Genomic DNA, 27,910 nt, shown 5'->3' with positions numbered 1-27,910 from the left:
AGTTTCTCCATGTCCTTCCTCTCATCTCAGCTCGGCTCCGCCGCTCCCCTTTCCCACAGCCAACCCCGCTCCTGAAGTGCAGCACTAAACGGTCGGGCTGCCCCTACTCCTAGCTGCGTCTCACCCTCGCCTCATTCCTCGCCCCCCCAGGCCACGCCCCCACACGCACAGGTTTCCTTTGCCCAGTCTCTCCCAGACAGGTCCCTCCCCTTACTCGGGCCACATCTCTCCGTAGACTATGCCCCCCCGCCCCTCGTCCCTGTCCCACCAGTCTCCTGTCCCTCCTCAGACCCACGACCGTGCCTCGTCCCAGACTCCGCCCCTCTCCCCAGGCCCCACCCCCCCTCCTCCCGCAGAACCGGCACTTGCCTTTGCCCTCCCCGCGCATCCGCAGACCCCGCTCCCTCGCGGCCCAGGACCCGCTACTTCCTCAGACCCGGCCCCGCCCCTCGCCTAGGGCCCCGCCCCTCCGCAGAGCAGGCCCCGCCCCACCCCCCGAGACTTAGTCTCCCGGGCCGGCGCGCGCGGTTCCCGTCACTAGCACGCGCGGTGGCGGCGGCGGGAAGATGGCGGCGTCCGGTGGCAGTGGTGGCGCTGGTGGCGGCGGCTTCCGCGCGGGCCCGGGCCCCGAGCGCCCTAACAGGTGAGAACCAGCCCACAGGGTGGGCCTGCACCTGCCCCGGGGCTGGAGTGACCTAAGGGGAGTCCTGGAGGAGTGGCCTGGGCAGGCTCAAGGATTTTTACGGGGGCTGCGGACTTTAGGTGGCCATGGAGTACTGAGGGGACTGAGGGCTGTTCACGGGTCATCCGAAGGCGGATTGGGGGCCCCAGGGCCTCCAGGCGTCTGCATGCGGCCCTAGGGGCCTGAGAGGGCTTTGAGGGGTGTGGAGATCTGAAAGGAAACCCAGGGGCTCCTGACTGTGATGTGGCCATGGGGGAACTGGGGATGCCAAGGGGTCTGGGAGGCAGGGAGGTCCTGAGCAGGGGCTATAGGAAGTCTTGAGGTTGTTGAGGCTGTCTGGGCGACTCTGAGGAGGGGCTGAGGGGAATTTGGAGGGCTGAGGCCCACGGCTTCTTGGAGGGTGCTGAAGGACCCTGAGGTTCCTAAAGGTGGTCCTGAGGACATGCTGAGGGGACCTGGGAGGGGTGAGGACTGTAGAAGGTTGGGAGTAGGAGGCTCAAGTGAACCCAAGGGCCTGAAAGAGGCCTGAGGGACCAGGGAGAACCTGAGAGAGGGAGCTGAGGGGCCCTGGGGGTCCCAGTGAGTCCTGATTGGCAGGGAGAGGTCTTGGGGTCCCAGGGGTCCTGGGGGGCTAGAATGGGTCTTGGGAAGCCTGAAGATGGTGAGAGAGCGCTGAATGTTTAAAAAATACATGAGAAGGGTCCGACCTTGTGGCTCCTCCCTCCAAGCCCCATGGGTTGTAAATCCCATTCACCCCCAGGGAAAAGAACTTGAAGCATGGTCTTGCCCTCAGATCATGGTGGAAGAATTCACCCCTTTTGGTCTGAGAGAGGCCCCCTTTCCCTTTGGACAAGTCCTGAGACTGGTTGTTTGAACCGCAGAATTGGCATAGCAATTGAAGGTATTTTTATGCATTGTTCTGGGTTCTCAGAGGGAAAGGGGGGAATCTTAGGATGTAAGACCTCCCTCCCTCTTCCCATTGCACAAGGCCAGAGTAATCTAGACCTTCTCATCCCAGTCCCCCAGGACAGTCTGCTACCCTCAGTGACCAAGGAGCTTATGGGAGCAAATAATTTCCGTCAGTGTGATAAATGATGAAATGGTTAATACTCGTGTGCCTCAGAAAGGCCTGAGGGTCCGGGTGCATGAGTTGGGCTTTGGAGGCCTGTAGTGGGGAGCAAAGAGAGATCAGGGGATTTGGGAAGACGTGCAGGGGGTAGAGTGGACAGGATTTGGTGACCGGTAGGAGGTGGCATGTAAGGGACAGTGAATCCTAGTCCCTGCTTTGAGCCCTGGCTAGGGATAACCTGGGGCAAGAATGAGGTATAATTCGTTACATGCTATACAATTCACTCATTTTAGCTTAACAGTTCACTGAGTTTTTTGTTTTTTTGGCTGCACCGGGTCTTAGTTGCGGCACACAGGATCTTCGTTGCCGCATGAGGGATCTTTCAGTTGCAGCATGTGGGGTTTTGCGGCATGCAGGATCTAGTTCCCTGACCAGGGATTGCCCCCTGCATTGGGAGCATGGAGTCTTAACCACTGGACCACCAGGGAAGTCTCCTCACTGAGTTTTAATAAATTTATAGAGTTATGTACCCATTAACACAATCCAGGTTTTCAGAATGCGTCCATTACCACAATGAATTCCTTCAAGCCCGTTGCAGTCAACCCTTCTCCCACCCCTGGCCTCAGGCACACTCTGATCTGCTTTTGCTCTCTGTAGTTTCGTCTTTTTAGAAATTTTACATGAATGGAATCATATAATATGTGGCTTCTTGTGTCTGGCTTCTGTCCCTTAACAGAATATTTTTGAAGTTTCATCTGTGTTGTCACAAGTATCAGAAGTTCGTTCTTTTTTCACTGCTGCCTACTATTCCATTAAATGGATGGACACAATTTGTTTATCCATTTACTGGTTGATGGACATTTGGGTTGTTTCCATTTTGACAATTGCAGATAAAGTTGCTGTGAACATCTGGGTATGCATCTTTGTGTGGACATATACTTTCATCCTCGGGTAAATACCTAGGAGTGGAATGACTGGGTCCTATGGTAGGTGTAGGTTTAAGTTTTCTTTCTTTTTTTCAGGGTAAAATGGATCTTTTATTTATTTGTACTTAAACTTATAAACCAGCCAGTCAAACCGGGACTATTATTATCATGATGTGGCAAAATACAAAACACCTTTCTACAAATACTAGAGTGATGAACAACTTAGGGGTTGCAATAAAACAGAGCAAAAGAGGCAGAGGAAATCAATGAAGCACATTGTAGCATAACCCCTCACCTTAGCAATTGAGGTTCTTAACAAGTAGGGCCTCCCCATCCCAGAAAATATAAAAAATTGTTCATTGAATCTTTGTACTTTTGCTTCCTATTTTTTAAAAATAAAGTTATTTACTTATTTATTTATTTTTGGCTGTGGTGGATCTTTGTTGCTGTGCGCGGGCTTTCTCTAGTTCCAGTGAGCGGCGTCTACTCTTCATTCGGTGCACCGGCTTCTCATTGCGGTGGCTTCTCTTTTTGAGGAGCACAGGCTCTAGGCATGTGGGCTTCAGTAGTTGTGGCACGCGGGCTCTAGAGCGCAGGCTCAGTAGTTGTGGCGCACAGGCTTAGTTGCTCCAAGGCATGTGGGATCTTCCCCGATCAGGGCTTGAACCCGTTTCCCCTGCATTGGCAGGCGGATTCTTAACCACTGTGCCACCAGGGAAGCCCCTTGCTTCCTATTTTTTGAGGTTAGATTGAAAAATATGGAACACTTCGCGAACTTGAGTGTCATCCTTGTGCCGGGGCCATGATAAGTTCCAATTTTAGTATATGTGCTACCGAAGCAAGCACCATAGGTTTTTTAAAAAAATATTTATTTATTTATTTTGGCTACGCTGGGTCTTCGTTGTGGCACGCGGGATCTTCGCTGCAGCGTACGGACTTCTTACTCGTGTATGCAGACTCTTAGTTGTGGCATGCATGTGGGATCTAGTTCCCCAACCCGGGATCTAACCCGGGCCCCTTGCATTGGGAGTGCAGTCTTACCCCCTGGACCATCAAGGAAGTCCCTCTGCACTGTAGGTTTTTCAAGAAACTGCTGAGTTGTTTGGAGTGACTGAACCATAACTGCATTTGTACCAGCAATGTGCAACAGTTCCAAGTGCTCCCCATCCTTGCCAACACTTCACGTGGCCAGTCTTTAATTTTAGCCATTCTAAGTGTATGTTGGTATCTTATTTTGGTTGCATTTTACATATCCCTAATAACTAACGATGTTGGACATCTTTTCATGGTCTCACTGGCTATTCAGATCTTTGGTAAAGTGTCTTTTCAAATCTTTTGTCCATTTTTTACTTGGTTTGTCTTTTTTTAAAAAATTAATTCATTTATTTTTGACTGCGTTGAGTCTTCGTTGCTGCACGCAGGCTTTCTCTAGTTGGCGGTGAGCGGGGGCTACTCTTTGTTGCTGTGTGCAGGCTTCTCATTGCGGTGGCTTCTCTTGTTGCAGAGCACTGACTGTAGGCACGTGGGCTTCAGTAGCTGTGACACGCGGCCTCAGTAATTGTGGCTCGCAGGCTCTAGAGCGCAGGCTCAGTAGTTGTGGCGCACGGGCTTAGTTGCTCTGCGGCATGTGGGATCTTCCCAGACCAGGGCTCGAACCCGTGTCCCTTGCATTGGCAGGTGGATTCTTAACCACTGCACCACCAGGCAAGTCCCTACTCATCTACTTTCTGTCTCTATAAATTTACCTTTTTTTTTTTTTGGCCTCACCACGCGACTATGCAAGGTATTAGTTCCCCGACCAGGGATGGAACCCATGCCCCTGCAGTGGAAGCACAGAGTCTTAACCACTGGACCGCCAGGGAATTCCGTAAATTTACCTGTTTTATAAATAGAATCGTACCATATGTGACCTTCAGTGTCTGGCTTCTTTCACTCCATATTAATGTTTGCGAGGTTCATCCACAATGTAATGTGTGTTAGTACTTCATTTCTTTTCATGGCTGCATAACATTCCATTGTGTGGACATAGCACGTTTTGTTTATTCGTTCACCAGCTCAAGGACATTTAGGTTGGTTCTACCTTTTGGCTGTTTTGGGTAATGCTGCTATAAACATGCATGTACAAATTTTTGTCTGAACACCTGGGTTCAGTTCTTAGGGGTATATACCAGGAGCAGAATTGCTGGGTACTATGGCTGTTGTGTGAACATGTTGAACATGCAGTCACCACCCAACACTACTTGGTGTGTTTATTAGTGGAAGTACCTTGAAGGTAGAGAGCATGTCTGTCTCGTGTAGTCTTGGTCTTGTATGCCTGGAGCACGGGCAGCCCAGAGGAAAGAAGTATTCAAGAAATATGGCTGGGGGACTTCCCTGGTGGTCGGTCCAGTGGGTAAGACTCTGCGGTACCAACGCAGGGGCCCGGTTTTGATCCTTGGTTGGGGAACTAGATCCTGCATGCACGCCACAACTAAGAGTCCGCATGCTGCAGCTAAGAAATCCGCATGCCACAACTAAGAAGTCTACAAGCCGCAACTAAGACCTGGAGCAGCCAAAAAAAAAAAAAAAAAAGGAAATATGGCTGGGAGGGAGGGATGGATGAATGGAGTGTGGAAAAGCTCTCTAGGGCTTGTAGTCTGGCTGGTAGGACGTCCCTTCTAGGTGGTCAGGTCTGTCCCTTGCCTTCTCGGGGAGACTTGTGGGCCTGCCAGGGATGGGGGGAGGCTGGCCCTGTCTGTGAGTCTGGTTTTCCAGCCTTCCAGGTGGTGCCTGCATCTGCCTTTTTGTCCCATGAAGGGTTTTGTCATTTGGCCAGGGGTGGGGGCGGTTCCTGTCTTCCCCTTGGCCCTTCCAACGGTCCCACAACTCGAAAAACTGTCCTTAGGAGGGACTGCGTTCCCCCAGCCGCCCCCAACATTACATAACTTGTTTGTTCCAACTTCACTTTTCTGCAACCAAGGGGGAAAAAAGAAAGAGAAAAGCTTATTCTCCTTCCTTCCTATCTCGAGGGATCAACAAAAAACCCGTTGCCTAGTAGAGATGGTCGTTAATGACCAAGCCGAACCTCTGGGATGGACAGAGCATGGCTGCCTTGGCTGGGCGCTTGCTGAGGGGAGGTGGGGTCCTAACTGCAGGCTCACTCACACAAAAGAAACTTGTTCTGCAGTAGGCCCCCTCTCAGCTCCACCTCAGGCCCTTGAGGGGGTCCAGGCTTCTGGAGAGAGAGGAGGTTTACAGTGTGTTGTGAGGGGGTGGAGGAACTCTCCCAGGAGTCACACCTCCCCAGCTAAAATTCCATCGCTGTGAGGTACCTGGCCTGCCTAGTTCTGGAGGAACCTTCTCGCCACGAAGTTTCTTCAGACATTGGGCCTTTGGCATCCTCTCTTCACTGCCCATCTTTCCTAAAGGTGTCTGGATGGCGCCCAGTCTCATTGATTCACACTGCTTCTTGTGGGGCGAGGCAGGAGTATCTGGGTGAGGGCCACGCCGGTCACAGGTGTTTCTCTGAGAAGTCGTGACTGGGACACAGTGTGAGTGGGTTTGGCACAGTTCAGCTGAGGCGTCTGCTCCTGGCTTGGTGGCCTTTGCTTGTTTAAACTTTCTTAACAAGCCCTCTCTGGCTGCACCCTAGATTGTCTCCACTAATCCCTGAGGCTCTGGAAGAGTCTAGCCCCCCAACCCCTGTGTGAAAGACTGGGCAATGATTTGGCCTTCTGAGACGATTCTTGTTCCTTTGGCCTCATCCTCTCTTCAGCTGAGAGGGAGAGACAGGAATTTGACCCTTCAGAGACAGGAACTCAACTCCTCCTAGGAATTCTGGGAGATCTGGTGACATCAGGCACCTCATCAGACCCACATGCTTGTTGCATGCCTTGGGCACATCTGCAACCCTCTGTGTGTTAGTCTTCATCTGGGAAGTGGGACCCCGGACCCACTGGGCAGGGTAGCTGGGAAGAAGCAAACTAGGGTGAAGGTATGCTCAGAGGGCGCCCAGCGTGTTGCACATGTGTGTGTGTGTGTGTGTGTGTGTGTGTGTGTGTGTGTATAAGTGGCAATGTTGCCCTGCGGTCCTGAAGTTGTTAGCATTCTGTCCGCTGTGCCTGCATAGACCAAGAAGGGATCATGGGCTGTTTGGCAGGTCTTGCTAACGAGCCAATGTGGCAGGTTGGGAGGAGAAGTTGGTATCTTAGTCTGTTTGGGCTGCCATAACAGAATACCATACACTGGGTGGCTTATAAATGGCAGAAATTTAGTTCTTGAAGTTCTGGAGGTTGGGAAGTCCAAAGTCAAGGTGCCGACAGATTTGGTGTCTGGAGAGGCCACTTCCTGGTTCATAGACACGGCCTCCTTGCTGAGTCCTCAAATAGTGGTTGGGTCTAGGGAGCTCTCTGGGGTCTCTTTTATAAGGGCACTAATTCCATTCATGAGGGCCCCATCCTCATGACCTAATCACCTCCCGAAGGCCCTGCCCTCTAATACCATCACATTAGGGAATAGGTCTCAATGTTTGAATTTTGGGGGGATACAAGCATTCATTCTGTGGTTGTTGGCTTGAGCAGTTTGGAGGATGGTAGTATCATTACTTGGGGGCCATGAGAGGGACAGTGGCAGGGCCAGTGGGAGAATGGAACATGTCAAGTCTGAGCTGCTTCTGCAGCATTAAGAGGACAGATGCTGCCATGTGAACCTGGCACCTAGGAACAGAGTGTAGAGCATGAGCTGGTGGGTCTTGGCAGAGTATTGGGGTGGGGCAGTTGAGTCTGGGGTAAGCTGGAGAGAGTGCTGGGCAGAGGTGCTCTGGGGGGCTGGGTCACGCAGCCCAACTCCTTCTCTGGGAGTGAGGCGCCCCATTCCTCACCTTCTCACTGGTAGGGTCCCTTGAGCTCAGGATGTGAAATTGCTCTGAAAACTGCACACTTCGCCCTGAATTGTGCAGCCTGATTGTCTCATAGCTGAACCACTTCCATCCGGTAGCTGTGACCCCTCGGGGATGGCCTTCTTGTAGGGGTAGAAAGGCGTTATTAGCCTCTGCTATCATTGCGCCATCTCTAGGGAGTAGACGTAGTGTGTCATCCCACTTTCCTTAACTGGTTATTTTTTATTGCCGATCCTCACGCTAGAGCTCAGAGGGGCCAGGTTGGAGGTTTGCGCCTGCCTCCCCCCCAGACACTTTAAAAGTGGGGCTTCTCTGCACTCCTGCCCTTTGGTCTTGGGGCATGTTTCAGACTTAGGGTTGAAGGCCCTGGAGAAGGGGGAGGAGGGAGGGTGACTTCTCGGCATCCCCAGCTCCTTCCTCTTGTGGATGGGACTCATTTGACACCCTTCTCTTCCCCTGGCGATTGTCGATGGTCACATGCCTCCTGTGTGCCTGCCGCTGTGCTTGGTGTTGGGCATATGGGCCCCCAGACACACAGACAGAGGGGCTGTGCCTGTGTGGGACACTTATGTGCCAGCATGTGAAGCAGTTGGGCTGTCATTTCCCCACGGTTGCCATAAAATGTCCCGAGGCTGAGTCGGAGGTTCCTGCCTTCTCCGGAAGGTTCTGAGAGTCTCCTTACAAATGAGCTTGAGCAGAGCCTAAAGGTTAGTGCCATCATCTTGGGGAAAGGGAGTCTCGGGAGGTGGCCTGTTTTCTGGGTACAGGCAAGTGGCGTGTGCAGGTTCTGGAGGAGGAGGAGCCTGGCTTTTTAGGGGTCCGGAGGGCAGAGAGGAGCTAGAGAGGGTGAGAGGGAGGAGTGGGGAGACTGGGAGCTGGTGCAGGGTTTGGGTGAGGGGGCACCTGGGTCAAATTCGTGTTTTGGAAGGATCCCTCTGGTGGGAGATGAGGGGGCCTGGGCTGAGGGGGGCGCGTGGAGATGGTGAGGTGGGCATGGGTTTGGGGAAGATACAAGGTTGAACTTGTGTGATATGCTGACCCATGGTGGCAGCCAGGTTGGGAGTCACCAGCTCTCAGGTTTCTGCTGTGGACCAAAGAGTGAGTGCTGGTGGAGGACGTGTCAGGCAGGAGGATGAGGCCCCACTTGGCTTGAGAGGCTCTGCTGCCCGAGATCATCCAGTGGGGACAGGGAGCAGACATGGACACCTGGCCTGGAGGGCTTAAAGTCCTCCCTCTGTTCTGGAAAGTCCTCGTGCCTGTCCTTGCTCAAGGGTCCCTGGTCTTCTAACAACCAGGACCTGGTCCTTCCCAGTTCAATTCCTGCCTCTCCTCTCTGACCTCCTTGAGAGCACTCACCACGTGCACACTTATTTGCTCTCTTTTCCTTTAATCTGTTGGCACATTGTGTTGCTTCTACCTTTGAGCCACATCCCCATCCGGCCCCTTCTTCCACTTCCACCTCATCCTGGCTCTGAGCTGCCATCGATTCTTGCCCTCCTGGCTGCTGTCCCCCCACCTCCAGTTGGCGGGACCCTCCCAAGGCAGGTATCAGACCAGGCCGTCCCTTGCCTGACATCTGCCGGGGGCTTCCTCACTCTCAGAACAGTCTCAGAACAAAATTCACTTCTCCACATGATCCCCTTGGCCCCCACGGCGAGGCCCTGCCCGCCTACGGGCCCCCATGCTTCCACAGCCCACATCTCCAACAGCAGGCTGGTGCCCCTCCTGGGCCTCGTGGGCTCACCCTCCCTCGGCTGGGGTGACCTGTCCCAGAGCTTTGCACAACTCCTGTGTTGCCTCCTTGGGGCCTGGCCACTCTGTCCACCATGACTCCCCCCATCTGCCCCTCTTTGTCCTCTGCCCCAGGCTCATGGTCCATTCTGTGTTCTTAAGGATCTGTGTCCCCTAGAATGTGTGCTCCCCGCAGGCAGGGCTTCACTGTGGAGGCTCTGATACAGTCTAGCGGATATTCTACATACAATCTACGATGGATTTGCAGGGGGAGCTGGCCTGACTGGGAGGCTTCTGGAACGGCCCTCCATGGCCAGCCGAGCAAGGGTCACTATTCTTCTGATTTTTGTTAATGGCAGGGTCCGGGTAGAGAAACAGAGACTCACAGGTGTGTTGTCAGTGAATCAGCCCCGTTAGAGAGAAGCCAGTGTGAGCAGCACCCTTTTGCACGAGCTCCATTTAGTTCACGGACAGGATCTTAGCGCCGTGTTGAAGACGGGGAAAGGGCCAGCCGCACTCCCTGTCCAGCTGCCTGCCGGGGGAAGTGGGGGCTGGGGCCCGCTGGGTCCTCACCGGGCCGACCCGCCCTCCTCCTGTGGTAGCCGCTCCGCAGCTGTGCAGACAGGCTCTTAACACTTGTTAACCCCGAGTCTCCAGTCCCTTCCTCCTCCCCGCCCCTTTCCCGTTTCCCTTCAGAGAGGGCTGCTCAGGATTCACAGAACACATCCCCCATGGCTGTGAGAGCGTTTCCCTAACATTCCTTGGCGGAGTGGGTTTTGGGGCGCATCCAGCGTGATTTCAGACCCCTCGCCGAGCAGCCCCGCTGCTGAGCTCTTCCCGCAGACCACCTCGCCGCATACTGAAAATATTGTGATTCGGGAGGAAGTAACCGGCACCTTTGGGGAATCGCAGACCTTTCCTATGAGGGAAGCAGCTTCCGGAATTGAACATGCTCAGCCTGGAGGAAATCTTGAGGGGTGGACCTTTGGGCTTTTAAAGGCCTCAAGAGGGGGTCACCCGAGGATCAAGGATCGAGGCCGAAGACGTTTTCTGACGCCACAACTGCAAAATTCCACAGGGGTCAAAGACAGGATCCTAGCAGGAGCGGGCTGGGCTGGGCTGGGCTGGGCTGGGCTGGGCTGGATATCCGGACAGCTCGCCTCTCAAAGGGATGTTAGAATTTGAAGCAGTCTGCCGGAGGAAGCAGCGGCAGGGAGACGTGATCACCCGGAATCTTCCATGACTGTAGCTGAGAGTGGGACATTCTCCTGAGGGAGGGTTTGGGGGGTGGCGGTGCCAAAATGCCCGTGAAGCAACAGTCATGTAGGGGAGCCCTGCTGCAGACCCCCGAGGCAGCCTCAACTTGGAAAACTTCCAGGACTATAGTTAAAGTCATAACTGTGTGCTGGCTTGGTGAAGTCTGTTCGATCCTAGGAGGGCTTCTCTTGCTCTCTCTCTTTTCTCCCCACCTCAGTTGTGCAAGGGGTAATGGCAGCCCGTGGGCTATAAGGCAGGGAGGCTGGGAACACACAAATGTTTATGCTCCACGTGAGTCACTTGCAGAAACTCTGGGTGGTGTTTTCCTTGCCAAGGCTGATGGCATTGGGCTGCCCTGCGGCTCCAGCCTTAGGCGTGCTTCCAGCATTTTAGCATTTAGAGTTGCTGAACTTTCACAGTAGGGGGCATGGGTAGCTTGCTGACCTTTCACAGGGAGATGGCTGGGCTGTCTGTTTATGGGCGGGCAGGGCTCGGGCTGGGTCTGGTCACCACCCACTCACCTGCAGATCAACCATTCCTTGTCCCCATTCCCAGGGTAGGAAGCCAGTGTGCATTGCAGGGAGAAGAGGAGAAGTATTAACTCCACAGTGGTTTTTCCAGAGGCTCGTCTGGAATTCGAGCCCCAGATCAGAGGCTTCTGACATTGAGGGCCCCTTTTGGTTACGAGAGCTAGAAACTCAACTCAACTCACTGCCTTCAGTTAAAAAATAAAAGTTTATCGTTCACATAAAAAACAAGTTCAGGGAGAATTCCAGTTTTTATATTCATTAAATTCAGAGCTCAGATGATTCCTCTGGAACCTGTGACTCGCGTCTCTTAGCTCTTGGCTGGGCAAGGCAACCTCACCTTGCTCTCCATCATCCCAGCAACCCTAGGGGGAAGGCAAGTTTCCATCCTGGTGGCTCCAGCAAAAGTCCCAGGGAAGGTTTTGGTTGGGCCAGATGGGTCACACTGCCTATCCTGGGCTCAGTCAGCATGGCTGCGGGCCTGGGAGGCTCTGGTTGGCCAGGCTGGGTTATGAATTCTCCCTTTTCAGCCCAGGGGTGCGTCTCCCGATCCTTACCACTGGGGCTGAGAGTGAAGGAGGTTCCCTGAGGAAAACAGGGGGCCCTTAACAGAAGAAGGAAGGGATGTTGGCACCCCCTAAAATGAAGATGTTCGTGAGAGGACCCTCTTGATGCCTGAGTTTGTGCTGCTGTTGGAAGGTCCTTGCTGCGCCATACCCATACTGTGTCTGCCTGCAAATGGCCTGGCACCACTGGGCATGAGCACATGCCGTTTGGTGGAACTGTCCCTTTCAGAGCCTCAATACCTGCCCTGCCAGGGGAGGCAGCTGGGCTGGGTCCTGAAATGCTGGCATTTGCAGTGCTGGATTCTCACAGGGTTTCCGAGTGGTGTTCTGGGGCCATGCAGTCATATGCCTACTTGCCTAATTTGTAGAGTGAAGGGGTTTTGCTCATTCAAGTGGCCCCATCTCCAAGCCCAGTGCAGCAGGGATAATGTGGGGGGATGGGCTCTTACTGGGATCAGCCTCTTGTCAGTGGGTGGGAACAAAACAGGTGAAGCTTCAGCCTGAGACCTGCCTATTAGTAGCCCTTGCTGCCCCTGGCATTGGGGCCCTGGCTGGGCTTTGAGGGGTCACGGAGGCTGTGCGGAACCCTGGCTGGTCCATGAAGGCAAGGGAGGTCATGGGGGAGACCTTCTAGTTCGAGAAGCCTTGGAAGGGAAAGTGATAGAGAAGCGTGGAAGAGCTAGTGGGCTTGAGAGTGCAGCATAGGGAGGAGGGGTGGAGGTGGGGGGCAGAAAGAGTTGGCCCTTCAACACGGGGAATAGCATGAGTACAGTGTGGAGGCCAGACATCCCAGAGAGGAGCCTGCCGAGGGCTTCCTGGTTGAGCCCAGTCAAAGGATAACATACCTAGTCCCAGGACTTGGACCAGGAGGTTCCATGGAGGGGGTAACAGAGCAGATATATGCAGCAGATACCTGCAACAAGCAGAGATAGGAGTCAGGCGCCAGCCACTGCTGCCACCTAGCAGCCAGCCACCTGCCACCTCGCCCATCCTATCCATCCATCCATCCTTCCATCCGTCTATCCATCTACCCATCCTTCTGTCCAACCATCCATCCATCTGTCCCATCTGTCTATTCATCTGTTCATCTACCCTATCACCCATTGTCCATCCATCCATCATCCATCTACCCATCTATCCATCCACTCATCCACCCACCCACTCAGCCATCCAGCCATTTAATCAACAAGTGTGACTGAGCTCTGAGCACATGCTGGGCATGGTGCCAGGTGCCGGAACACAGCAGGAGACAGAACCCACCCTTCCCTGCTTGATGAGTCTCCTGTTGCAGCTTCGAGGAGACAGGTTGGAAACAGATGGATGGTTTACCAGATGGAGCGATGGGCAGGCAAGACAAATAGAGCTGGGTTGGGGTCAGAGAGGTGTGAGGCCTGGGTGGGGCTTTCCCACTGTGCCCTGGCAGAATGGGGTTACCTCCCTCATAACAGCTGGAGGGTTAGTGGGATAGTCCACACCCTTGCCCTGGCTGCCGCTGAGGAGCCACATCCTGCCCTACTTACTGTCCAGCTCCACGTCCACCTCCTGGCTTGGCCTTCCTGGTGAGTGCTCTCAGCTCTCCCAGCCTCAGTCTCCCCGTCTGCATCATGGAGGTGATCGGGGGCCCATCCACCTGGGGCTACAGGGAGACCGACACTGGCCAGGCCTCTTACGTGCTGTGTGGCCTTGGGTGGGTGCCTGAACCTCTCTGTGCCTCAATGTCCCTATCTGTAAGATGGTGATGATAGTGGTATACCCCTCTCCAGGCTGCCCACTGAGAGACGAGCTGGGAACCGGGTTGGCACTGCCCCGGGGCCACAGGCTTGCATGGAGTGGGTGCTCGCTTGCCAGGATGGGGAGGGGTGGGGGTACGTGGAGGCAGAGAGCTTGCTGATGAGGGAAGGAGGGTCTGGGTGTCCGCCTTCCCTCTTCCTAGCTTTGAGAAGTTGCTGGAGTTGGGCAGGTCTGGGACTGGGGAAGTGCTACCTACAGGGTCCTCTCGTCCATCAGCAGTGGCCAGATCCCTACGTCCTGGGCTCCCTGGGGCACCAGTCAGAGGCTGGGGTGAGGGCAGAGAGCCTGGGCAAGAGGTCACAGCTGGGCTTCAGGGGCACTGGGCTCACCGTGGCCCCTGAGGAGCAAGACTGTGGGAGAGCCACAGGGGGCTTAGGCAGGAGAGTGATGGAGTTTGATGTCATTGTTGCCTTCTGCTTGTGGGAGGGTGGGCCATACCTGTAGAGTTCTTGGCTGTAACCCAGTGAGTATTGTGGGAGTGGGGGAATCCAAGCGGTTTGTCCCTGTCTCAGAAGGGCGGGATGACGGAGCTGACCGGGTGGTTCCACTTGCCTTGAGTGGAGCCAGCACTGAGTGAGGCTGTCTGGCGCCAGGCTCAGGATCCCAGCCAGGCTTTGGGGATGGCTGGTGGGGTCTCATTGTGAGGCTGGTGACTTGTGGGGCCAGGCACACCCCTGCCTCTACTCCCAGCCCCTAGGAATTTGCTCCTGTCACCTCTCTGGGTCCTTGGGAGGAGTCATGATGGTTCTTTTGAGGTGGACGTGGGTTCTAGAACCTGTCTGCCTTCCCTACCACCCTCTGGACCCTCAACCTCCCTGGCTGTCGTGTGGGGGTTCTCAGGAGTGACCAGTCCCGGGTGCCGGCAGGTTGCATGGTTCCCTCCTGCCGGTACTCCCCAGCACCCAGCACCGCCTCTCTTCCATCACCCTGTCACTGCACTGCAGTCACAGACAGGCAGGAGCCAAGGACATACGTGTGGGAGGTGGCCCTGCCTGGTGATGCTCTGAAGGTGAGGTGGGCAACCGTGGCCTGGCACCCCTTTGCAGGGCTCAGGGAGAGCGTCTCTGTGGGCGACGTGCTCCCAGGGTGGGCTCGCAGTGGGCCCTAGACATGTCCACGGCCCAGCTCTTGGATGAGGCAGAGCAGGTGGGAAGGAGTGGATGAGGCTCTGTCCCTGCCTGGCGGCCTGGCTCACCTGGCTTCCCATGGGGTGCTCAGATCCACCTTGGCACTGGGCATCCTGATTTAAATTATTGCAGAAGATGTAGGAAGTAACCAGTATGATGACCAGGAGGGAGAAATAAACAATTCAGCTGATGCTGTGGAAAGAGCCCAGGCTCAGGGGCACATGGGATCTGGAGCCCTGGCCAGATGTTCTTCTTTCTCTCTCTCTCTCTGGGTCTCTGTCCCCTCTCTATGGGTCTCTGTGCCCCCCAGTCTCTCTCAGTGGTTTGGCCTCCAGGCCTGCTGGGACACTGCTCTGAGGACCTTCATCTGCTCCTGGGTTCCACACTTGTCCACACTGGAGCCCTGCTCTTTCATCTGCTCCCCAGCGCGCCCGGGGATCAAGCCCTGCGAGAGGACTGCAGGCATCTCAGAAGGAGCTGCCCCTTATCGTGGGGCTGCGGCTGTCTGGGGGTGAGGAGGGCGGAGCTGGCCTGGGGTGAGCAGCCCCAGGGGAGAGCGTGCTGACGTGAGCATGGGGGCTGCTGGCCAGTCGGAGCATTTAAGGGCTACTGCCAGGTGCCAAAACATGGTGACTCCATCCTTTGGGCTGGGAGCATAGTACCCAGAGCTGTGAAATACTGTGGTAACCACAGCAACAGTGGCTTGGGGTGTCTGCCTTTGTGGGACATGTGGGCCCTTGGTTCAGACGCACCTTTGATCCATGGAGCTGCGTGCCTGGAAGGCAGAGCAGTGGCCTTGGCAGTCAGCAGGCTGTAGTAGAGCAGGAAGTGGGAGCCAGTACTGGAGCTGCCTGCAGCCATGGGGGGGGGGCATACTGGGCCTCAGTTTCTTCATCTTTTTTAAAAAATAAATATTTATTTATTTTTGGCTGCCTTGGGTCATCGTTGCTGCGCAGCCTTTCTCTAGTTGGGGTGAGCAGGGGCTACTCTTCATTGTGGCGTGTGGGCTTCTCATTGTGGTGACTTCTCTTGTTGCAGAGCACGGGCTCTAGGCGTGCGGGCTTCAGTAGCTGTGGCATGTGGGCTCAGTGGTTGTGGCTCGCGGGCTCTAGAGCGCAGGCTCAGTAGTTCTGGCACACAGGCTTAGTTGCTCTGCGGCATGTGGGATCTTCCCGGACCAGGGAATCGAACCCATGTCCCCTGCATTGGCAGGCGGATTCTTAACCACTGCACCACCAGGGAAGTCCAGTTTCTCCATCTGGAAAGGGACACTTGCTGCACTGACCTCCTGGGCTGGCCAGGGATTCATGAAGTTCTTTGTGAAGGGCTGTGCCCAGCCTGTGCTCTGTCAGTGAGCCTGCTTTGTGAAGGGTCTGAGGCGGGCAGGAAGGGGAAGCCAGAGAAGCTTCCAGTGTGGCTGGATAGGAGGTCACCAGTGGGCTGCCGGCACTTCTCCATCTGCAGCTAGAGAGCCCCATCCCCATCCCCCAACCTCTGTCTCCCCCCCCCGCCCCCGTCTCTGTCCCCCTCTCTCTGGGTCTCTGTCCCCCTTCTCTGGGTCTCTTTCTCTCTCTCTGGGTCTCTCTCCCCCTCTCTGGGTCTCTATCTCCCTTTGTCACCCCAAGTGCAGCGTCTTCCCTGCTGATGCACCCAGGACCCTAAGGTGGAATGGCCTGGAGCTCCCTGGTACTGCATCAGCTGGGGTGTGAGCCAACCAGCTGCACTGCGCTGCTGTGCTCCATCGAGCCACATGGACAATAAAACCAAAATTGGCTTTGAAAGTGGAAGTGCTCTCTGTTTTGAGGGGAAGTGAGGGAATTTGCATGTAAGAACAGTATGTTAAAGGGGCAATACCGTCAGACTCTGTTCTGGCCTGAGCTTTGGGCTCCATGTGGGGGTGGGAAAGGAGTTTACAAAACCCCAAAGAAATGTTTCCATGAAATTCTTTCTTGGTCTTGCCTTTTCCCATTTTTTTTTTTTTTTTGGACATTCCAGTGAAAAAAACTTTCCGGGGCTTCATATCTCTCCTGTGGGCTTGGGAAACCGACCGTGGAGACCAGGGCCAGCAGCCGGGCGAGGGCAGGAGGAGGGGAGCGCCCTCCCCGCCAAGTGCTGCTCCCAAGGCAGCCCCTACCGCCGTCACGGGGCTCTGTCACTGTTGGTGTGGCTCTGCACCTCCTGTGGCTGTCCCTCACTAGGCCATCCTGCCTTGGGTCCCCCCGAAGCAGGCCCTGAGGCAAGGACTCTAGCCCCTGGTATATTTGGGGGGTGACCCCATGAAGAATGGGGGGCAGGAAGGAGCCCACACAGGGGGCGCCAGCAAGGATCCAGCGACAGCATGGGCAATGGGCTCAGCAGGCTGGGGACGCCTGGAGGTTGTGGGGATCCTGCCACAGGTGGGCATTTACCCCACCTAGTCCCACTGGCTGTCAGCTCCCGTGCAGGGACATCCAGAGGGAGGCAACAGCTGTTTCCCTTGTTCAGCACGGGACTGCACATAGCTGGGGGTGCCTGATGACAGTGGGAGAGACACAGCCCAGGGGTTGGGGTCAGGACAGTGGGGGGCACATGGTCAGAGGCCAGGTCCAGGCTGAGGGTGCAGCTGGGGAGGCAGTGAGTGGCCTCCAGAGACGCCCTGACCCGGCTGCTGACGCATTGGCTCCGATGACTCAGCGCGGGTGACCGTGGCCTGGGTGGCCGTCTGGAGACTCGGACTAGCTCAAGGGCTGCCGCTGCTGCCTTCCTGGGGGCCCGGGGCCCCGCCTCGCCAGCCGCCCCCTGTCTGGGCCGGCCTGAGTAATGGGTCCTTCCCTTAGTCATCGGTCCCAGGCCCTGGCCCTCCCTCTTCCTCCTGCCCACCTCCGCCCAGCCAAGCCTGCTTCTCTGTCCAGGCTGGGGACTCTGGCCCCTGCCGGCTTCCTCCCTCCTTCCCTGAGTTCCCCAGAGGCTGTGAGGTGTGTGTGGGGTAGCGGTGGGGGCTTCAGAGACAGTTGTCCCACCGGTGAGATGGGAGGAGGAAACCAGCCTTGTGAGGTACCATGAGCCTTGCTGGGGGCACGAGGAGGAGCGCCTGGGACAGGATGAGGCGTGCAGAAAGGGGCTGTTTCCTACCTCCTTGGTGCAACTTGGGCTCCACACCCTGTAAGCAGAAGTGCTATGGGCTTTGTAGGGCTTCCTGGGCCGGGGTGTCCTAACTCCAGCAGAGGAGCGTTTTAACGCTCAGAGTATGCACGGCCTCCGTGCTCTGCTGGAGGGCAGCCCTTTGTACCCCCTTAAAGGGTGTTTAGCTTGTTTCCCATCTTCAGCCCCCAGAAATGGTATTTGGTAAATATCCTCACACATCTCTCAACTTGCACATGCGAGTATATCTCAGATAAATCCCAAAAGTAGACTTGCTAGGTCAAGGATGTGAACCTTTAAAATTTTTCTAGGTCTACCAAACTGCCTGCCTGGGAGTTGTCCCTCTTCGCACTCCTGCTGGGAATGGACAAGAGCATCTGCTGCCAGATGGCCCACCCCATGACTCTGCCCACCTGAGGGGTGAAGCCAGTCCTTTGGCAAGCACACTTCCCTTATCGTGAGCGAGGCTGAGTCTTAGGTCTCTCCAGCCAGCTGTGCTTCCTTTCCTAGGAACCGTCAACCCACATCCTTCTGTGACATTGCTGGCTTTGTATTGATTTCTTGGTGCTCTTTATATATGGAGGACCACTGTAAATATATGTCCAGGGACCAAGCAGCCCCAGGATGAAGTTGCCTCTGGTGGGAGATCTTTCTTATGGTGAAAACATGCATAGGCATGCCAGTCCCCAGAGCTCAGAGGAAGCACAGGAAATCCTCCCAGCTCGCCTCACACTTTCAGAGGAACTTCTAAGAAAAAACTGAGGCCAGCTAAAAGCAAAATGTCAAATGCTGGGTGGGGGGAATATACAAAATCTGTGAGGTGAGGTGTCCACAGAGAGGCCAGCCAGGCTCACTTGACACCTGCCGTGGGCCGGCGCTCTGTGGGTGGTTCCAAGCTTCAAGTTCCCAAGCACTTGGCCCCATTCAAAGGCATGCGAGTGGCTTGTATGGTTGGTGGCAGGATGTAGCCCCCCACTTTGCCAGCCCAAAGTGAAGCTGGGGGAAGTAGGGGGTCTGTGGTCCCTCATTTTCCAGGAGGTGATGGGGGCTGGGGAGCCTCATGGCAGCCCTGTGACGTCTGCTCCTCCCTGCCCCTTCCCACCTTTTAAAAAGATTTTGGCCGCGCTGAGCAGCATGCGGGATCTTATTTCCCAACCAGGGATTGAACCCGTGCCCCCTGCAGTGGAAGTGTGGAGTCTTAACCACTGGACCACCAGGGCAGTTCTGCCTGCCCCATTTGAGAGCTGAGAAAATGAAGACCCAGAGGACCGGGGAATGTGCCTTAGTCACACAGCTGGCAGATAGCAGGGCAGCCTCGGAATCCTGCCCTCTGCTCCTCACACCAGGTGCCAGAGCCTGGAGCAGCAAGGGCCGTGGTGCAGCCCGGGCAGTCTTTCCGGAGTGGGTCTGGCCAAGATTCACCTCCCAGGCTTTGGGTCCCGGCCCAACCCTTCAGACACTCTGCTCAGGGACAGGCTCCAGGCTTGGATGACTCTAGGGGATCCTGGTGATGAAAGTGGCACACAGGTGCTGTCTGCGTGTCACCTCCTCACACCCTGTAGCCCCTGCTGTGCTGAGTGACATCTGCAGAGAACAGCACTGCCATCCCCGGGGCTACCCAGACTGGCCAAGTCTACGTCTGTGTCTGCATCTTAACACGGCCCCTGGTTTGAGACACACCTCTTCTCTGCACCCTGTTCCTGGGAGGGAGGTTCCAAGGGGTCACAGCAGCCGTCCCTGATCCCAGGCCACTGTGCTGCACAGGGAAGGTGGAGCACCTGGCCCCAGGCAGGAGGGGGCCCGTCTTGGGAGGGGAGGTGGCTCTGCACAGGGGCAGCCGTTTGTGGAAGTTGGGCCTTAGGGCCAACACCCAGGATGCAGCCAAGCCCTCTGCTCCCAGGGAGAGGCTGGGCGTCACTGTCTAACCTCAGGGGTGGCAGAGCTGGGAGGAGAAGCCGGGGACACCCCCACTTTTTCTGGCCTCTGCACCTCTCTGCTCCCAGCTCCTGTCTCCTCCCCCCGGGACATTCACAGCTTCGATGTGAAGCCAGTTGTGGATGATGTGACCACTTCGGGTCCCCATTTCCGGATTGTGCACCCGACGAGGGCAGGTCTGCTCTGTCTCATTCATGCTGTGTCCTCCCACCCATGAGAAACAGACAAGGGGCTGACAAAAAAGCCCATGAGGAGACGGGGGGAGGGGGGATGGATCTGAGCACCTCAAGGGTCCTTGGGGGCTCATGTGGGATGTGGCTTTGGCTCGGCACTCCAGAGGCCCGTCACAGGGTGTCGCCGAGAGGACACAGCAAGACCCTGTCCCTGGAGATGTCCTGGCAGGACCTGTATGGCTGAGGGCAGCCCTGGCCAGTGGGTGGGTACAGTTGGAGGCCTTCTGAATCCTGAGGGTCCAATGACATTCTCTTCGTGATCTTCAGAACATGGGTCAGGTGGGGTTCTTGGGAAACCAAAAGAGCAGAGACTCGGATCCGAGCAGTGACCCAGTCAGGAAGGATGGGCTGGATGCAGCAGCACTGGCTGCTTCCTGCCTGGGAGAGGAGGGGGGCGTGTGAGGTGGGCGTCCCCTCCACCTCGTGGGGAGCGGCGACTCAGCCAAGCTAGAGACTCAGGGTCCTCCTGGGTCCCTTTCCTTCCCTCCCTCCACGGTCTGCACACCCAGCCTCCAGGACAAACCCAGGATCTGGCTACCGACACCACTGGCATCCCAGTATCACCAGCTCAGATGACCACAGCGCTGGGCTCTGAGTCACATGTGTTCCTGCCTCCCAGAGACATGGTTTTCCGCTAAGCACAGGTGGTGTCCTCCTGCCACGTCCCCTGTCCCCCCGCCACGTCCCCACACCTTCGGAACCCTGAGCACCTCGCAGGCCTGCAGGCAGTGTCCAGGGCCCTGCAGCCCCTCTACCCATTGGATGGTTTACCCCTTTTCCCTAGACTCTGCAGAAGGCCGCTGATGGGGGCGGCCTGTGCGAGCCGGGGACCTCCCGTCAGCAGCGACTGTGTGTCTTGTGCCCGGCGTCAGCTCTTTTACCCCTTGGTTGTGTTTTGGGAGCTGGTGGGCAGTAGGAGTCGAGGAGCCTTCTTTCTCTTCCTGCTTTCTTGGAAAGACCAGTGCCCACATTCCTGGCCCTCATTTGTGGGCAGGGGCAGGCGTCAGTCCCAGGAATGGGAAAGCAAGTTCCAGAGAGCCGGAGGCCATGGGGAGAGAGCAGAGGGCTGGGGAGGATGGCCTTTGCCTGGGGTGGGGTGTGGGGGCTGAGAGAGTCCTGGGAAGGCTCTTGACCCCATGGAGGCTGATGGGCATTGCCCCCTTCTGTTGTGTTTGGAGGAGGAAGTGATATATTAGGGCCTCCTAAACTACTCATTTATCTCTGCATTTCTACAAAAGTTTTCCGAGATGAAACAGCAAAGGGGACAGGGGCTGGGGGGTGGTAGGGGATGAGGGGAAGCGAGTCGGAGTGATAGGGGCTGGGCCACAGAGGACTTTGTATGCTGTGAGGCCCTGGAGGTCATGGCAGGGTTTTGCCCAGGACCTGAGAAGGCTCAGATGTCCTTGAGTTTTGTTTTGTTTTTGAGGTGAAAGTCATATAACATAAAAGTCACCATTTTAAAGTATGTAATTCAGTGACATTTAGTGCTTTTACAATGTCGTGCAACTGTCGTCTCTGTTTAGTTCCAGAACGTTTTCATCACCCCAAAGGGAATCCTGCACCCTCAGGCGGGCACTGCACACCCCCCCTCCCCCAGCCACTAATCTACTTTCTGTCTCTATGGATTTCTGGACGTTTCATATAAATGGAATCATGTAACACGTGGCCTTTCGTGTCTGGCGGCTTTCACTCAGCCTGATGTCTTCAAGTTTCTTCCATGTTGTAGCATGAATCAGTTTCATTCTTTTTTTATGACCGAGTAATATTCCATTGTATTCATATACCACGTTTTGTTTATGCATTCATCCACTGATGGGCATTTGGGTTAGTTCCACCCCTCTCCTTTTCAAAACTTTATTTTTATTCCAAGACAGCCTTTGCCTTGTGCATCCTCATTTTGAGGTGCAGGAATCTGTTCTACTTGTCGCATCCCCAGCTAACTGCCCCCATAGGTAAATCCATCTTAGGGCAGTTATTCTTGGTTTTATGGCTTCCTTACGTTGGTGACAGGAAGATCCCACGCAACCTCCTGTTTCCTGGGCCCGGGTTCAGTCCTCCTGCGTCCTCTTATAGCTCTGGGGCTGCGGACAGACTGTTCAGCATGTCCCTGAAAGGTAGGACTGACAGGCGTTTCCCCTCGACTGGGCATTCACCGAGTGCAGCCAGAGCCAAATTCTTCCGTAAACGGCCAGGGTGACTTGATGGTCGTGTGGCCGCCCTTTCCTGGGGTACAGGGCACAAGAGGCATGCTGGCTGGTGTCAGAGTGGCTGGACCTTGAAGGTCAGCACCCGCTGGAGGTGGCTCTCCCTCTCCCACGGTGAGAAGCTGGCCCGTGGCACCCCCAACCCCGGGGCTTAGTGCCACCTGGGAGGCTGCAGGTTTCGAGTTCCTCCTTCAGACCTGTGCTGGAGCTCTGCGCTGGCAACTAATCCCACCCCGCCTCCTGCAGGGGAGAGAAGAGGGGCTTACTCGTGGGGATGGCTCACTGGGGCACAGGAGACAGTGAGGTGACATGGAGAGTCCTGTTCCTTAAAACGAGCACTCAGTAGGCACAGGTCATTTTATTTGCTATTATTTGTTTATTTATTTATTTTTGGCTGCGTTGGGTCTTTGTGGCTGTGCGCGGGCTTTCTCTAGTTGTGGCTAGAGTACTCTTCGTTGCGGTGCGTGGGCTTCTCATTGCAGTGGCTTCTCTTGTGGAGCACGGGCTCTAGGCGCGTGGGCTTCAGTATTGTGGCTCGTGGGCTCTAGAGCGCGGGCTCAGCAGTTGTGGCACGTGGGCTTAGTTGCTCCTTGGCATGTCGGATCGTCCCGGACCAGGACTCAAACCTGCATCGGCAGGCAGATTCTTAACCACTGCACCACCAGGGAAGCCCCAGCACAGGTCATTTTAGAATGAAAGCTAATGAAATAAATTTTTAAAGAGGAGAAGGTTGGAAGCAACCCAAAGGCTCATAGGTGGGTGAACAGATAAAGGAATTATGGTGTGTCCACACAGGGGAATATTACTCAGCTAGAAAAAGGAATGAAGCGTTGACACACGCTACAACATGGATGAACCTTGAAGACATCAGGCTGAGTGAAAGAAGCCAGATACAAAAGACCGCATGTTGCATGATTCCATTTATATGAAACATCAAAACAGGCAAATCCATAGTTACAGGAGGCAGATTAGTGGTTGCCAGGGACTGGGGGAGGGGGATTGTGGGGGTGACTGGCAATGGGTGTGGGTCTTCTTTCACAGTGCTGAAATGTTCTGGAACTAGATAGAGGTGATGGTTGCATAACATTGTGAGTGGATTTTATGCCACTGAATTGTACACTTTAAAATGATGAATGTTATGTGAATCTCATCTCAAATACAAAAAAAAGGGATGCGGGAGGCTCTGCAGGTCCTGCATCAAACCCCGCCCATTTCACAGGCGGCAAATGGAGGCTGGAGAGGCGCATCCACTGCCACGGCCAGTCAGTGGGCAGGTGGCAGACACCACTGGGACCCAGGCCTGGTTTCCACTTCTCTGGGGCTGGTTCTGGCAATTTTGCCTCCACCCGGGGCAGCTTCAGAGCCCTGCCAAGCCTGCCCAGGGACCAGACGGCCCTGAGGCCGGTGAGCCACCTGCCCACCTCTGCTCTCCCCCAGCATGGCCGACAAGAACGGGGCCCTCAAGTGTACCTTCTCAGCCCCTGGCCACAGCACCAGCCTCCTGCAGGGCCTCGCCGCCCTCCGCGCCCAGGGCCAGCTCCTGGATGTCGTGCTCACCATCAACCAAGAGACCTTTCACGCGCACAAGGTGGTCCTGGCCGCCTGCAGCGACTACTTCAGGTGAGCGTGGGCCCCCAGGGGCAGGGCGGAGGGTGCTGCCCTTCTAAGAGGGAAGATCTCAGGGCTGGGCATCTAGCCGGGGATGGCTCTGAGGGAAAATGGCTGGGGTTAGCCCATCTTTGGGTTTAGAGAGAAGTCCAGTAAGCCTGCAGGTTTTTCCAGGTTTGCTACTTATTCAAACTTGTGGGGGACACTGAGCAGACAAGCAGAGCATGCCTGGGGGACAGAGGTGGGTGCCCGATGAGCAGCTTCTGCCCTGCAAAGGTGGCAGGGCTCCGTCAGGTTTTCATTCTAAGTCTTTATGTGATGCCTGCATGTGCCAGGCGCTGTTCTAGGCCTTGGGGATTTAGCAGGGATAAGACAGGCACGAGCTCTGCCCTCATGGCACCTGTGCTCAGGCTGAGGGATGGGAGGGACACCGGCTCGGCAGCCCTTGTGTGCGCCAGGCTCTGTCCAAGGCCCCACGTGATGAGTGAGGCCTTGCTGGGTGTACAGGTCTCTCTACCCTAAAGGCCCTTTCCTGAAAGCTCCTTCCCTGTGCCTGGCTGGGCAGCGGAGCGAGGGCCCCACGGAGCAGGGCTGGGGGCCATTCTCATCAGCTGGGGGCTGTCACAGGCTGGGGACAGTCTCCCTCATTCCCTTAGTGACCAGCTGGCAAGCTTCCTCCTGACACCAGAGAGAGCTGGGGTGCCGCCCTGGGGGTGGTTCTTCAGCCCCACATTGCCAGGGGTGGCCGAAGCGTTCCCACCTGCCATCCCAGGTGCCCGTCTTGGGCTGCATGTTCCTCGCAGCTGGGGTGCCTTGCCTGGTGCGCCCCCTGGCTGCCCGCCCCACAGGCTCAGAGGGGCCATTCTGGGGAGTTGGAGCAGCCAAGCCATCTGGGGCACCGCTTCTATTTTTATTCTGGATTTGGGGACGGGCGGGCTGGCCCAGCCAGAAATGCCCTTTAAAGGCTCCTCTGCGCTGGCACTGCAGTTGGAGAGGCCTTAAAAGGCAATGCTCCCTCCCGTCACCGTCACCGTGATTGCTTCTGCCTTCGATGGGCTGATGGGACTCGCGGGGACAAGAAGGGGCAGGGTCCAGGGGGCTGGTAGAGCACTGCGGTGGAGGGTTGGGGGGTTGTTAGTCAGTGGCTGCACGGCAGCACCAAGCTCAGCTGTCCCTCCTCTGGGGCCTGAGCTGGGCCCACTGGGTGTGCGACTAGGGGACGGGCATCTGTCGGGCAATGTCGGGAAGTTCTCTCCCCTCAGACGGCTGTCACAGGCGTGTGCTGATGCTAGTTATAATTATGATGAAATGCCAGCTTGCCCCAAGCTGGAGCACACGCCATCTTCTAGAACCTGCCATGAACCCTGAGCAGGCACTGGGGTTCTCACCCCTCTTCCTGGTGGGAGGCCCTCAAAGGCCATGGGGAGCTGTGACCCAGGGCCTACGTCTCTCAGCAGCGCTCACATTAGCACTGCTTCTCAGAGCAGGATAGCACGGCTGACAGAGCTGGGGTTACTTGCTGCTGGGGGGCGGGTCTCACGATGGGCTGGTGTTCCTTTGGGCCATTCTCAGGGGGCTTTCCTGACCACGTAAGCCTCTGGAGATGGCAGGGACCCTAGCACCGCCCCCTGATGGGCACTCTGACCTGGGCACCCTCACCCCTCCCCAACCCATGTGACAGTGACCCAGGCTGGGGAACGTGGAGCCAGCTGCCCACATGAGGGGCTGGGCTCTGTGAACCACAGTGCCTAGTGCCCTTGGGGGTCCCTGCCTTGTCTCCTGAACTTGCCGCCGGCGTGGTCGTCCAGGGCTGGGTGTTAATGTGGGGCTGGAGACCTGTCCCCAGAGCCAAAGCCAAAGCCAAGGTTTGGTCGTCTCTTGCACAGCCGCACCAGCCCTGCAGCGAGCAGCCCCTGGTCCCCGCCCTTTGAGGCAGCTGGGCCCCAGCACCGCACACTTCTGGGTGAGGCCAGGCAGGGCTCCACGTAGGGGGGCAGAGTGGGGAGTTGCTGCTTGTAGGAAGATGCATGGCTAGGGGTGGATTAAAAGCCTTTTCCTTTTTGCCTGTCTTTAATGCGCATCCAGCCTGCTTTTCCCCTGGCCGGCCGTGCCCTGCTCACAGTGTCCTGGGGCCAGGCCATGCTTGGGCAGCCACAGTGCCCCTTGGCTGCCCCGAGCCCACATGCTATGTTTCTGACCTTCAGGGCCATGTTCACGGGCGGCATGAGGGAGACGAGCCAGGACGTTATTGAGCTGAAGGGCGTGTCGGCCCGCGGCCTGCAGCACATCATCGACTTTGCCTACAGTGCCGAGGTGACACTGGACCTGGACTGTGTGCAGGACGTGCTGGGTGCAGCCGTGTTCCTGCAGATGCTGCCCGTGGTGGAGCTGTGTGAGGAGTTCCTCAAGGCCGCCATGAGCGTGGAGACCTGCCTCAACATTGGCCACATGGCCACCACCTTCAGCCTGGCTTCGCTCAAGGAATCGGTGGACACCTTCACCTTCCGGCACTTCCTGCAGATTGCCGAGGAGGAGGACTTCCTGCACCTGCCGCTGGAGCGCCTCGTCTTCTTCCTGAAGAGCAACCGGCTGCAGAGCTGCGCCGAGATTGACCTGTTCCGTGTGGCCGTCCGCTGGCTGCAGCACGACCCCGCCCGGCGGCTGCGCGCCAGCCACGTGCTCTGCCACATCCGCTTCCCGCTCATGCGGTCCTCAGACCTGGTGGACAGCGTGCAGACGCTAGACATCATGGTGGAGGATGTGCTGTGCCGCCAGTACCTGCTGGAGGCCTTCAACTACCAGGTGCTCCCCTTCCGGCAGCATGAGATGCAGTCGCCGCGCACAGCCGTGCGCTCGGATGTGCCCTCGCTGGTTGCCTTCGGTGGCACGCCCTACACCGACAGCGACCGCTCGGTCAGCAGCAAGGTGTACCAGCTGCCCGAGCCGGGGTCCCGTCACTTCCGTGAGCTGACGGAGATGGAGGTGGGCTGCAGCCACACGTGCGTAGCCGTGCTGGACAACTTCGTGTACGTGGCCGGGGGTCAGCACCTGCAGTACCGCAGTGGCGAGGGCGCTGTGGACTCCTGCTACCGCTACGACCCCCACCTGAACCGCTGGCTGCGCCTGCAGGCCATGCAGGAGAGCCGAATCCAGTTCCAGTTGAATGTGCTGTGCGGCATGGTATACGCCACGGGTGGCCGCAACCGGGCCGGCAGCCTGGCCTCAGTTGAGAGGTACTGCCCGCGGCGCAATGAGTGGGGCTACGCCTGTTCACTGAAGCGCCGCACGTGGGGCCACGCGGGTGCCTCGTCTGGGGGCCGCCTCTACATCTCGGGCGGCTACGGCATTTCGGTGGAGGACAAGAAGGCCCTGCACTGCTACGACCCCGAGGCCGACCAGTGGGAGTTCAAGGCTCCCATGAGCGAGCCCCGAGTGCTCCACGCCATGGTGGGCGCCGGCGGCCGCATCTACGCCCTCGGTGGCCGCATGGACCACGTTGACCGCTGCTTCGACGTGCTGGCTGTGGAGTACTACGTGCCCGAGACGGACCAGTGGACCAGTGTGAGCCCCATGCGGGCCGGACAGTCAGAGGCCGGCTGCTGCCTGCTGGACAGGAAGATCTACATCGTTGGGGGCTACAACTGGCGTCTCAACAACGTGACAGGCATTGTGCAGGTGTACAACACCGAGACGGATGAGTGGGAGCGCGACCTGCACTTCCCGGAGTCCTTTGCCGGCATCGCCTGTGCCCCCGTCCTGCTGCCCCGGGCCAGGACCAGGAGGTAGCTCCCCAGACCCCGGTTCCCGGCCTGGCCGCCTGCTGTTTCTGCGAGGGGCTTGGCGGGTGCGTGTCTGGGCGGGGAACTTCAAATCCCCACCCCCGCGGGCTGGTCTCGCATAAGGCACCCTCCTCACCCCCCCCTTCCTTCCTGAAGCAGATTCTGGCTCTGTGCCCAGTGGGGGAGGCTGCCAGCAACAAGGCTGATGTGGCAGCAAACTCACACCCAAGGCGGTTTCCTCGCCCACCTTCAGTTCTCGCTGGCTGGCTGGCGGGCGGGAATCGGGGTCTCCTTTGGGGCGTCGTGGTGTGGCATTGCCCCACTTCTCTCCCCTCCCCCTGCCTGGAGGTCTGAGAAATGCAGATACGAACTCGTTCCCGGTTAATCCCCAAATTCCCCCCAACCCCCATGAGTTGCATGCGTCCTTTTTAAAATAAACATACCCCAAGTGTCTAACATATGGACCTCCAGGAGCAGGA

General features: G+C 56.6%; 1 protein-coding gene across 1 annotated transcript; it reads left to right on the top strand.

The window, feature by feature from the left end:
* Nucleotides 1-566: 566 nt before the first annotated feature.
* KLHL26 (kelch like family member 26) lies at nt 567-27,438 on the top strand (the record flags this gene model as incomplete). Its single annotated transcript, XM_082835327.1, has 3 exons — nt 567-643; nt 23,482-23,664; nt 25,857-27,438. 3 exons carry the CDS (start codon nt 567-569, stop codon nt 27,436-27,438), a joined length of 1,842 nt encoding a protein of 613 aa, XP_082691453.1.
* Between the last annotated feature and the right edge of the window lie 472 nt (nt 27,439-27,910).

Source organism: Leucopleurus acutus (assembly GCF_964270905.1).
Source record: "Leucopleurus acutus genome assembly, chromosome: 3".
NCBI lineage: Eukaryota > Metazoa > Chordata > Mammalia > Artiodactyla > Delphinidae > Leucopleurus > Leucopleurus acutus.
This window is presented reverse-complemented; position numbering and strand designations above follow the sequence as displayed.